The 13,853-nt window shown below is 35.2% G+C and overlaps 1 protein-coding gene across 2 annotated transcripts in view; it reads left to right on the forward strand.

Annotated features, from left to right (window-relative positions):
- Positions 1–13,853, forward strand: part of GLCCI1 (glucocorticoid induced 1) — a 124,591-nt gene that overhangs the window by 65,533 nt on the left and 45,205 nt on the right. For both annotated transcript variants that reach the window (XM_064290005.1, XM_064290006.1), the window contains exon 3: positions 1,403–1,489. In XM_064290005.1, the coding sequence (XP_064146075.1) occupies positions 1,403–1,489 (87 nt within the window). The remainder of the gene's footprint in view (positions 1–1,402; positions 1,490–13,853) is intronic.

Here is a 13,853-nt window from a genome sequence, read left to right on the forward strand (position 1 = left end):
TGCCATTTGAATAAAATATTAATTTTCGCTCTCAATTATGAAAAAACAGCTTCTTTACTTTAATAGTGAACTGTTTAAGCAGTTTATTTCTGTAGTTATTCAGCTAGGTTTCAGATTTTAATAGCTTCTTCTTAGAGTATCATTATTTTTAAGAGGTGGTAACAATTTAAAAAGTTATCCACAAGCATTTTGAGCTGTATAAAGTAGAAATAGTGGCTTCTTTATAAGAGCTTATATTACGTAGATTTACAGGTGCAGCCTGAACATAAAATATAGCTTTTTCTGTATGTAATAAAAAGCAATTTTTAAATCCTTATGTAGTGTTTGGAAACCCTGGTGGCATAGTGTTTATGAGCTACAGCAGCTAACCAAACGGTTGGCAGTTTAAATCCACCAGGTACTCCTTGGAAAACCTATGGGGAAGTTCTACTCTGTCCTATAGGGTCGCTGTGGCAATGGGTTTGGTTTGGTTTTTGGTATGTAGTATTTATCTTGGTAATCATTATGCTTTGCATGTCTTCAAATAGTGTTTTTTACTTTCCCTAATTTGCATCTCACTTAGAGTTTTCTTGTATATTAAAGGTGGTATTATAATAATTTTGTTTTATAACACAATTGCTAAATGGTGTTACCACTTTGTGGCATCATTTGAGATATGGTATTTTATGTTCCATTTGGGTACAGTGTCTGTTGATGGCTGAATAACTTTAAGTGCGGTTATAGGTAAAAAAAAAAAAAAAAAAATTCTATTTTCTGATATGTAGCTATTGTTTTTGTTTGTTTTTAAAGATGCATTATTTTAGTTGTGGGTCAGTTTATTTAGCTCATATTTACTGTTTAATCTTTTTTATAATTTATTTTTTTCATTTGGTTTACATTTTTCACATAAATATGCCTGATATTTTTCAAAAAAAGACACTGTTCTTAATAATCTGTTCCGAGTACAGGAGAAGTAGTACAATCAGCCCACTATCTGTCTAGATAAATGACATGTAGGTCACTTTATAATCCTACTGCTTCTGAGTTAGTTCTGTTAATCATACTTCTGTCCATTGTATTTGATGGAAATATTATTTATTTAGTTTGGCTATTCTCTTTACAAACATCAATATGCAAATCTCTTTGAATTCAATAACTAAGTTGTTGTTGATGTGAAGATATCAAACGTTTTGAGAAAGGTGACTTGGAGACGTCTTAGATTGATCATGTGACAGAATTCAGAATATGACTTTTTTAAAAACATTTCACATGCTTCTAAAAATCTTAGCATTCAAAGGGTTTTACTGTAGCCCTTAAACTGGTATGTGCTAAGAATTTGAGATATATTTTAGTTGCTATGAGATCAGTAAGTAGAGACAAAATTCCTTATTGTTTTATACTTTTTTTTTTTTTTTTGGTAAAGACACCTAGCTGTTGGGCAGAAGAGGGAGCAGAAAAGAGGTCACATCAACGTTCTGCATCATGGGGGAGCGCTGATCAACTAAAAGAGGTAAGTTATTTCTATTTTCAGTCTATAACCTGTTTTGGTCCTAGAAAATTCTTACTTTTTGCTGAGTATAATAGTACTCCTTTTATTTGTCCTAACTTTACCTCTTCCAGAATTTAAGTTTAATCTTACCTCTTCTCAGTTTTGGTGAAGTCTGAGTTTACTTCTTTTTTTTTTTTTTTTTGCGCTTCACGTCCTTTATAAACATTTGTCCTTCACCCACTCAGCTTCAGCCTTTCCAGGATGAAGTCTGATTTTGTGAAATAACCTCTATGTCTTTTTCATTTTAATTATCTTTTGTTCCACTTCAGCTTGCTTATTTTTGAGGTATAGCAACCAGAACTACAGATCATAGCTTTGTACAGTGTTAGGATAGTGTTTTCTGTTTTTATAGCTTTATTTATGATATCCAGCAGCATATTATTGCCCTTTGGGACCCAGTAGTGCAGTGAAACATATGTCTTTTGGGGGTAGTTTTATAACCCATTTTGTCATTAATTATGAATAACCTGAAGTATATTTTTTATGGTGATCTTTTGGATTGTTTTTCCTGATAGCTTTATCTTTTACTCATCTAATCCTTATCTGTTAAGTTTTATAAAATTACAGAGTTGAAAGGTCATCTAGTTCATCTCTTCTATAGTACTTCTTTAAAAAGGTAGTCATCCAGTCTCTATTATGATCATTCTCAGTGAGGGGAACTCAGTATTTTGCAATAGAACCAGTTCAGTGTTTTAGCTTAAATTGTTAAATAAGTTCTTTGTATATTGAACTCAAAATTATACCCCATAGTTTTGACTCTTGCCCTCTGGATCAGTATTGAGTAGATGTATTTTAAATATTTGAAAGGCTAACAATAAGTCATTTTTTTTTCTCCAAGGTAAACACTGACATTTCTTTCAAATGTTTTTCTTATGCCATAGTTTGCAGACCTTTTAGTATCATTTTCATATACTGTAGATCATCATTACCTCTCATATACTATGGTACTTAAACTCAACCAAACCAAAAACCAAACCCATTTCCATCGAGTCAATTCTGACTCATAGCAACCCTATAGAACAGAGTAGAACTCCCTCAAGGAGGAGCTGGTGGATTCGAACTCTTGACTTTTGGTTAGGAGCCAAATGCTTAACCACTGTGCCACCACGGCTCCAGATAAAGTCTATTACCTATGACTGTGTTGTATTTTTAGTAGCTTCCTGTTAACCATGTAGAGAAATCCTCAATTCCTTATATTTACCTTAGAAATACACAAAATCATTTTTTCATAGCAGGGGTAAAAGAGGAAGCTGAGTCTATATAAAAAAAAAATATCTAGTCTAAAATAGGTATGTATCTATGTATACGATATGAATAACAAAAGGGTGAACGTTCAGTTTTATCTCAGGTAAATAGAATCTCAAAAATTATCAAGACTTGGTATAGTTGAACTTCAGACTACAACAACATATGATATGCACTATTTAAAAAGGACTGACTGACATGACTGAGTGAGAAAGTTGGATTACTCTCTCCAGAAAGCAACCCTAAAGATAGATAAAATCGTCCAATCAACCATTTCAGTGCTCTGGAAATCAACCAAACAAATTAAATTGAGAAGCTCTATTAATAAAAACTACTCAACTTAGGGTAAGAATAGCACAGATTTGTGATGTTCTTGTCTGGAGCTAGTACTCTTCCCTCATTCCTTGCACCTAGCTCTGTTGGCATGGTAGTTTATCCAGGATGAGGCAGGTCTTCAAAACCAGCACCTTTACTGCCCCTGCTGGAGAGAGCTCACTTGATATGGAGCATTCTACATTAAAGTGGCAATTTGGTACCAAGTAAACAAGGAGGGTCAACAGCTCTGCTACTCTGAGGTTTTGGTCCAATTTAGAGCAAGCAATTGATTGGCAGACTAGCTGGGATTTAACAGAAAGTTCTAGAAGGAAAGACAGTCATGGAGCTTGGTAAGTTCAAAACATGCCCTGGGTTAACTGAAGGCTGTGCGCCTGCACAGGAGAGAACAGAGTGGGCCCCAGCCTTTATACGTCCTGGCCAGAGATGCCTAAGAATATGTGCAGAGGCGATTCAGGAAGGGTGTTGGAAAATAAAATCTGGAGTAGACTTGTAAAAGGCCTGGATTTTGAATGTGTTCCCCATTCTATACACAAATCTATCAGCAGAGAGTAAAATCCTTACTGGCTTGAGTTGTTTGAACAAAACCTCTGACCAATGTTTGGCTGAACAATGATCTATGGAGACACAGTGATGACCTCTTAGGAAACCAAGCTTCAAAAGAAAAGTGAAATAATAATTCAGTTGAGACATCAGTAGCCAAACACTGCTGGGGAGACAGACTTCACAGATTTTAGTCTATCGGGTTACTAATAAGATGAGACAGCAGCAACCTCTGGTGGGGGGGGATCAGAATCTATAATTGTTACAGTATATTATCTAACATGTCCAGTAGTCAATAAAAAAAAATTGGAGACATGGAAAGAAACAGGAAGGTATAACCCATACTTTAAAAAAAAGGCAATCTGTAGAAACTGTATCTAGGAATTTCCATATGTTGCATTTAACAAAGACATCAAAGCAGTTATTGTAAATGTGTTCAAAGAGTTAAAGGAAACTATATTTAAAGAATTAAAGGCAAGTGGGACAACAGTGACTCAATACAGAATATCAACAAAAAGATAATTCTTTTAAAAAAGCAAACAAAAATTCTAGAATTAAAAAGTATACTAACAGAAATTAAAAAAACTAGGTGCTCTACAGAAGATTTGAGATGGCAGAAGAATCAGTGAACTTGAAGATAGACCAACAGAATTTATAAAACCAGAGGAAGAAAAAAAAAAAAATGAACGAAAGAGACTTAGATGCCTATGGGACATTACTGTATTTTTATGCAACTAATATGTGCCTTCTAAGTTTGTTTGCCAACTGCACCCTCCCTTCACAAGGAATTTTTGTAAGCATGCAATGCTAATTTTTTTTTACAGCAGCATATAAAAAAAATTGGTATAGTGGTGCTTATGAAAATACCTGGCGGGTGGAGGGCACAATTGGCAAACAAACATAGAAGGGTCACGTTATTTGTGTAAAAATATGGTAATTGCATAGGCGTGCATGTAAAGGAAAACCTGGGAGAAAAAAGAGGAACAAAAGTACCTTTTAAAAATTTGAAGAAATAATGGCAGAAAACTTTCCAAATTAGCCAAAAATAGAGAGAAAACCTTGATAGCAGAGAAAGGAAAATGACTCATCACACATAGAGAACCAGTACCAATAATACCTTTAACTGCCAATTGACTTTTCATCAGAAACAATGAAGACCGTAAGTCAGTGAGATGATTTTTCAGTGTGCTCAGACAAACAAAATTTCTCAACCAAAAGCACAACATCCCTGAAAGTAATCTTCCAAAATGAAGGTGAAATAAAGGCATTCCCAGATAAACAAAGATTGAGAGAACTTCAGTTTCAGGCTGAAAAGAAGACAGTAAAGAAGGAACGCAGGAACAAAAAACAAAAGAAAGACACAAATAAAACACAATTAACAAAATGACAGATGTAAATTCAACCGTATAAATACATTAAATGTGAATGGACTAAACACTGCACTCAAAAGGCAAAGATTATCAGACTGGATAAAAAAGCAGCACTCAACTATATGCTGTCTAGAAGAGATACACCCTAAATTCAATGACACAAATAGGTTGGATGGGAAAACATAATCAATGAAAACATTAGCTATAATAGAGCTGGAGTAACTATATTAATATTAGACAAAATAGATTGTAAGACAGGAAGTATTACTAAGACAAATAGGGCAAGTTCATGATGATACAAAGGTCAATACATCAGGAAGACACAATTATAAATGTTTATGCATCTAACAACTGAGTCCCAAAATACGTGAAGCACAACAGAAAGGAGAAATTGACAGTTCTATAATAGTAGAGATTTTAATATCTCACTCTAAATACTTGATAGCACAACTAACTAGACAGCAAATAAGCAAGAAGATAGACTTTAACAACATTATCAATCAACTTGGCCAAACTCACATATATAGAAAAGTCAACCCAGTGATTATAGAATACATATTCCTTTCAAGTACATGTAAAGCTTTCTCTAGGTTAAACCATGTAATGAGCCATAAAATGAGTCTCAGTCGATTTCAAAAGATGGAGATTATATAATGGAAAGAAATCTAAGAAAAGCCTCAAATATTTGGCAGTTGAACTGCACTCTTTTAATAATCCAAGGGAAAATTTAAAATATTTCTAAGTAAAACAGTCACAGCTTATCAAAATTTGCATGCAGCTAAAGCAGTGCTTCAAGAAAAATATAAACCTTTAAATGTGTATATTATCAAAGGAGAACAATCTCAAAACCAAATCAGTTATTTAAGCTTCCATCTTAAGAAACCAAAAAAAGACAAACTAAACAAAAATAAACAAAGAAAAGGAATAATAAGGATTAATGTAGACACCAATGAACAGAAAAATATTAGAGAAAAATCAATAAAACTAAAAATTTATTCTTCGAAAAGAAGAACAAAATTGACAAACCTTTAGTCTGACTGACCAAGAAAAAAAGAAGAGACGAATTACTGAAATCAGGAGTAAAAGATATGACATCACTATGAACTTTATAGAACTTAAAAGTCTTTATAAGGGAATATTATGAAAACTTTATGCTATTAAATAATTTAGATGAAATGGACAATTCCCTAGAAAGACACAAACTACCAAAACTAATACAAGAAGAAATGGAAAAAGGTAAACTTGTAAAAAAATTAAAAAATCAAATTAGTAAATTAAAATCCTCCCACAAAGAAAATCCAAGGGCCATATTTGATAAATTCTATAAAATTTTTATAGAAGACAAATGCCTGCTTAGAAAATAGAGGAAAAGGAGACACTTCCCAATTCATTTTATGGTGCCAGAATTACCCTGATTTCAAAGTCAGACAAAGACATCATAAGAAAACTGCAGGCCAGTGTCCTTCTTGAACATAAATGCAGAACTCCTTAACAAAATATTAGCAAACTGAATCCAGCAGCATGTAAAAAGGGTTATACACTGATTACATAGAATTTATCTCAGTAATGCAAAGTTGATTTAAGATGTGAAAATTAATATAACGCAGTATACTAATAAGGTCAAGAACCATGTGATCATCTCAATAGCTTCAGAGAAAATGTTAAACAAAATCTAACACCCATTCATTGTGAAAGTATTTTAACAAACTGGAAGGGAACTTTCTCAACCTAATAAAGGACATGTATGAGAAACCTACAACTAATATATTCAATGGTGAAAGACTGTTTTCCGTCTAAGATCAGGAAGAAGGCAAGCATGTCCACTGCCACAACTTCTATTCAGTATTGCACTAGAGGTTCTAGTCAGTGTAATCAGGCAAGTGAAGAAAAAAGACATCCAGATTGTAAAGGAAGGGGAAAACTGCCTTAATGCTCAATTAACATGATCCTAAAAAAAAAAAAAAAATTTCCTGAGAAATCTACAAATATATTACTAGAACAAAATAAACAAGTTCAGCAAGGTTACAAAATACAAGGTCAGTGTACAGAAATTAATAGTATTTCTAGCTGTGAACAATTCAAAGAATAATTTAAGAAAAAAATTGTTCACAGTTGTATCAAAAAGATCAAAATACCTAGGGATATATTTAACAAAAGAAGTGCAATATTAATACACCTAAAACAATAAAATAATGCTGGGGAAAATTAAAGACAATTTAAATAAGTGAAAAGACTTACCTTGTTCATAGATTGGAAGACTCAGTATTATTGTCATTAAGATGATAATTCTCCTTAAATTGATATATGGATTCAGCGCAATCCCTATTACAATCCCATCAGGGATTCTTTTTTTTTTTAAAAGTTGATGTGCTAATCCTAAAATTTATATAGAAATACAAAGGATCTAGAAGAGCCAACATTTTGAAAAAGATGAAAAAATTTGGAGGACTTAAATTACACTATTTCAATACTTACTACGGTCTACATTAATGAAGATAGTGATGTATTGGCTTAAAGGGAGACATATAGATAAAATAGAACAGAATTTTGAGCCCAAGAATAAATTCTTAAATTTATTTTGATTTTCTACAAAGGTGCCAATACAATTCACTTGAAAAGGACAGTCTTTTCAACAGTTATACACATACCATACCCAGTGCTGTTGAGTCGATTCCAACTCATAGCGACCCTATAGGACAGAGTAGAACTGCCTCGTAGAGTTTCCAAGGAGCGCCTGGTGGACTCGAATTGCTGACCCTTTGGTTAGCAGCTGTAGCACTTAACCATTACACCACCAGGGTAGTAGTTAGTGCTGGAATAATTGAATATCCATATCTAAGAAACATAAATTAACTCCCACTATATAGGAAAATTAAAGTGGATCATAGTCCTAAATGTAAACTCTAAAGTTATAAAAAGTTTAGAGACCTTGCATTAGGCAAGGCATTCTTACATACAACACTAAAAGTAAGAGCCGTGAAAGAAAAAAAGAATGATAAATTGAACTTTATTAAAATTAGTAACTTTTATACCTCAAAAAACACTTTTAAAAGAATGAAAAGACAAGCCACAGTCTGGGAGAAATATTTGCAAATCATATATATGTTAAAGGACTTGTATCCAGGATATATAAAGAACTCTTAAAGAGTTTGTTTTGTCTTCATGAGAAAACAAACAATTCACTTAAAAAAAAATAGAACACTTGGTGTTTCACCAGAGATGAGATATGAATGGCAATGACTCCATGAAAGATACTCAACATCAGTAGTCATTAAAAAAAAAAAAAAAAACCAAACCCTTTGCCATCGAGTCAATTCCAACTTGTAGCGACCCTATAGAACAGAGAACTGCCCCGTAGAGTTTCCACGGAGCACCTGGTGGATTCCAACATCCGACCTTTTGGTTAGCAGCTATAGCATTTAACCACTATGCCTCCAGGGTTTCCCAGTAGTCATAAGGGAAATGCAAATTAAAATCACAATGAGATACTACTACATACCCACTACAATGTAAGTTTAAAAGACAAAAAAAAAAAATAGCCCTATTGCCATTGAGTCGATTCCTGACTCATAGTGACTATACAGGCAATACCAAATGTTGACAAGGATATGGAGGATCTGGAACCCTGAAATGTAGTTGGGAATATAAAATGGCACAGTCAGTTTGGGAAACGGTTTGTCAGTTTTGTAAAACGTGAAACAGAAACTTACTATGTTGTTGATGGTAGGTGCTATACCTCTTGCCTGTGGTGGAAAACTAGAATAGTTGCATGATTTTTCTGACCGCTTTAGGTAAATGTCCATTATAAGTCAGCAAATTTCGTCTAGTCTTTTATAATAGTCAGAGCTTCCAACTTCTTTCATGCTTATAGCTATTCCCCTTCTCCCAGTGGTAGCTTACTGTAGCAGGGTGACTTGTCGTGGTTGTAGAGATCATGGAAGCTTTTTCTCTTTCTTGCACACCTCCTCCCTAACTCCATAGCTACTCTTTCTGACTCATCTGGAGTTGGAGCTTGGGGAGGGATGGAGCGATAACTGAAACAGAAATTCCTACTTTACTGGTACTATTACGAGAAGCCGTAGATTCTCTGGGCTTGACCAATTTTTAACTCTTACTTTGTCTTGTAGTATATTTTCATGGGTTCTTTGGTGCTCCTCTTGTTGCATGTCTCTTCCCTATAATTTTGTCCATCTGGGTCACTGATTCCCTTGTTCTCTCTTTAGCCTCTAGAATTCTAGAAATAGCCTTCAGCTTCCCAGCTGCCAAGCTCTTCTAGGTGACCTTCTTAAGACAATCCTCCATGATGGTTTTCATGCTCAGATTTCCCAAATGATTAGTGGGAAACTCTTACACATTTTTTGTTTGGTTAATCACTGGGAGTTTAGGCTGGAAACCTTCTTTCTGTCCTATAGGGTCACTACGAGTTGAAATCAACTCGATGGCAATGGGTTTGGTTTCTTCTTTTTTCTTTTTTTTAATTGGTTCCATCACATTCGGAGCAAAGGAAAATGAAGAATAGCAAGGACGCGGGGAAAATATCAGTCTAAAGGACTGATGGACCGCATGAACCACAGCTCTACCAGCCTGAGCCCAGAAGACCTGGATGGTGCCCAACTACACCACCAACTGCTCTGACAGAGATAACAATGGAGAGTATTGGACAGAGTAGGAGAAAAATGTAGAACAAAGTTCAAATTTGCAAAAAGGAAACAGGCTTGCTGGTCTGACAGAGACTGAGGGGATCCCTGAGGCTGTCGCACCTGGACATCCCATTGACTTACAACTGAAGCCACTCCTTTCAGCCAAGGATTAGACGGGCCTATGAAGGGATAATGGCACATGTAGGGAGCGTGCTTCTTAGTTCGATTGGGCATGCAGGACCAGGTGGGCAACACCTGTTCAAAAGCAAAGATGAGAAGACAAATCTGGATGAATAGACACAGGGAACTTGGAGTGTAAAGAGAAGCGGAGAGAGTGCTGACCATTGTGGGAGTTGCAACCAATGTCACCAGGCAATTAGTGTGTGCATTTTTGAATGGAAAACTATTTTGCACTGTAAACTTTCACCTAAAACACAATTAAAAAAAAAAAGAAAGGAGGAAAAAAAAACCCCTCTGTCATCCTAGCTCTCCCTTTTCAGTATTCACAGTGCGAGTCAGTCTGTCATGCCCCTTAACTGTGAGGGACAAATTCCAAGTCATTCCATTAAAACTACTCTTTCTTGATTTGAGGTAAAGGAGGATGTACACCCTCTCAAGTCTTGGATTTGATTTTATCCTACCTAAAACCTAATAAGTTAGCCTGTTACTGTTTCATGGATGCTGACAGGAGACATGAGACTCCTGGTTTAGAGATAAAGGACTTTTTTTATTCACAGCAAGTATCAAGAGCATCATCTTTGTATCAGTTCCCCTTGGCCCCAAGTCCCACAGGAGTGATGCAGAGGGCCCAGATGGATGCATTTACAGTAGATCACGTTACAGGAGAGGAACACTGAGCTTGGAGAATACACTTCTTTAAAGTAAGCGGTAAGCAAGCGTGCTGTCTCTCCCATAGGTTGCGTGCTGCAGACTCACCTGAGAAATGGCCTGGGTAGAGAGAATGTTCAGAGCCTTGTTTTCTTGGCATACCCAGCAAGATGTGTAGGTGCGTGAGAAATCCGTAGACGAATGTCTCGCAACACACCCTACTTCTTTCCTCACCAAAGATAGTCCGTTCTTAGTCCTTTCTCAGTCTTTACTTAGATACACAGTGTGGGTGAGGGGTTCCAGAGTCAAGTAATGGTTATCCTCTACGTACTTTTAAAGTCTTTCATGTTAATATTTTTGGAATGCAGCATCTTTACCTTTATGCCTTAGTAAATGTCATATTTTAACATTATATCAGTAAACTTAAAACAAAATAATAGCCAATTTATGAATAATTATGACATATGGTAAGGTTTTATCTGGAAAAATTGTGAGGAGGCATGGAAAAATAAAATGGAAAGGATTAAAAAGCAACTACTTTGAAATGAATTTTGAGCCAGATATTTTTAAAGAATTGGCAAAGATTGGCATCAATAGTTTTAGGATGGCGAGTAGCCCGGATGTATATAGTATATTAAGACCCATTGCCATCGAGTTGATTCCGACTGATAGGTGACCCTATAGGACAGAGTAGAACTGCCCCCATAGGGTTTCCAAGGCTCTAAATTTATAAAAGCAGACTAACTCATCTTTCTCCAGCAGAGCGGCTGTTGAGTTTGAACTGCCGACCTTTCGTTAAGCGGCCGAGAGCTTAACCTCTGTGCTACCAGGGCTGTACTGGGAGTTAAGTAAAGGGAATTAGTGGGAATAGATAGGCTAGTAGATGCTTAAAATGTAAACTTGATCACTTTTCTCCCATTTCCCATGCTCAGAATTCTTTTTATAATGGCTTGTTATTACACTTGAACTAAAACCTAATCTCTGATGATCCCCTGCCATGTTTTGACCCCTGCTTCCCCTCCAGCTGAATCTCTGATTAGTCTTCTCTTCCAGCTCTCTGTCAGATTTTCTTTCATACCAAGCTCTCTTTTTAATCTTGGCTTTTGTGTGTACAGTTTCCTCTCTGCCTGAAATTTTCTTACTGCTTCTCACATGTTTAATTGCTAAGCATCCTCTGACATCCACCACCCTAGACTCGGTTACATTACTCCGACTTCTAGTGTGCTGCACCTTTTTTACTGCACTTATCACAGTTTGTAATACTATATTTACTTGTGTGGTTCTAATGTCTACTTTCCCCCTGAACTGTAAGCTTTAGTCAGTCAGAGAACTTAATTGTTGTGTTTATCCTTTTCTGGCAACTAGCACAGTGCTTCGCACAGAGAATGGACCCAAAATATTTGTTGAATGAATGGAAAGAAGACAATATAAGTGCAGATTCTCTTGGAGCAAGCAGAAAAGGAAGGGAGTCACAATATAGATGGAAGAATCTGCTACAGTAGAGATAGAATAATGTAAAAAATAAATATAGAGATATGTGGAGGGATGACTTGAAAATATAAATGGGAGATTCTTGTCTGTAAGAATAGCATTCAGGATGGAAGTGGGATCAACATAGTGTCATGCATGCACCCCTGAGACAATGAGAGTAGAAAGGAGCTAAGGGAATAAGAGGAAGAGAAAAAAATCTAGAATCCAAGGTACATCATCCATTTAAAAAAAAAAAAAAAATTTTTTTTTTAAATCATCCATTTAGTATAGTATAATTCAAACTTAACAGTAGAGTGTGTGTGTGTGTGTGTATATATATAATGTTACAACTTTGTGTACCGTATGTGAGTAAAATTTGTATACACGTATTTGTGTATAAAACTGAAACTGAAGTTTTATAAAACAGTACTTAACCTTTAGTATCCATGATGAACTTTGATGTTTTCTGTTCTATTCCATTTAAAAGAAAATGCTGGGTATGAATCAATAAATAGATTTCATGATCCAGTACAGGGCAGCAACCAGCATTTTGAAAAACTTTCTTCATGGTTCCAGATTTAGGTTTTTTTTTTTTTCTCTTCCAGATTTAGGTTTTAATTTAATTATACATTTATTCATTCAGAAAATATTTGTTAGTCATCTATAGCGAACCCAAGATTCAAAGATGAGCATACAAGATGATCATACTCTCTCAAGAAGCCTTTAATCTATTATTAGGGAGGAACAAGGGCGCATTATCCAATAGATGATCTGTAGTGAACAATTTCACATTTTTTCACCACATCAAAGGTTCTGCTTCTAGGTATGGCTGGTATTTGTCTCTCCCAACCCCACAGCACCTTCCTATAAAATCAAAACCTCCTTTCAAATTTACAGTCCATGACAGGGGCGGATGACCAAGTAAACAAGGTAAGTACAGGCTTGCTTGTGCTTACTTACTAATCTGTAGTGAATAATTTCACAACAGATGATCTGGTAAACAAGGTAAGCACTGTGCTTGCCTTGCCTATTGGATAATCCGCCCCTGGGAAGGAGAATTAGGACAATTCATGTACTCGTCATACGGATAGAATATGATAGGTGGGATGAGAGACAAAGCGTTATAAGAATTCAAAGGTAAGAGATAGTACCTCTTTTTATGGACTTTAACGAATGCTTCATGAAAGTGGTGTTGAGTTGGATCTTAAAGGATGAGTATAGTTTAGACAAATAGAGATAGATGGTGGGGAAATGAGTACACCTGAGGGGACAGTGTGAGCACTGGTTAGTTTCTAATACATTACACTGAGATACTGGAGATTTTAGAGTATTTTCATAATTTTGGAACATAAGAAATCAAGTATTACTTGATCTCGAGTTTTTTAAAACTGATTATGATATAAATTGAAAAAGGGTAGGTTTACTATTCTTAAGTCCTTAATTGGAAAGAAGGAAAAACCTCTGTGTTGCTGCTTTTCTTTATCTCACCAATAAGCTCTCTTTATTAGTAGTGGATGGTTTGTCTTGGATGGAACCATCTGGAGCAGTGAAATGATTACATATATTTCTCACTTCTGATCTAAGAGTGATTAATAGATGTTATTGATGTGGTATTCCTTTGTTTAAGGAAAATAGAAGTCTCCTTATAGTATTCCTTCTGTCCTAACATTTTATTAATTTTTGGTATTTTAAAAATTGTTTTTGTTGGTTTTTATTGTAGTGGGGAAAATAATTGCAATGATGTTTTCTGTGGACCTAAATAATGTGAAGAATGTTGATTATCCTTTTGGAATCATTTATATGATGAATTGTTCATTGAATTATATGATAAACAAACTTAAAAATACATATATTCTTTATCTAATAAAGTCTCTGTCTAAACCCATATTAAATTGA

Source organism: Loxodonta africana, chromosome 8, assembly GCF_030014295.1.
Source record: "Loxodonta africana isolate mLoxAfr1 chromosome 8, mLoxAfr1.hap2, whole genome shotgun sequence".
NCBI classification, from domain to species: Eukaryota; Metazoa; Chordata; class Mammalia; order Proboscidea; family Elephantidae; genus Loxodonta; species Loxodonta africana.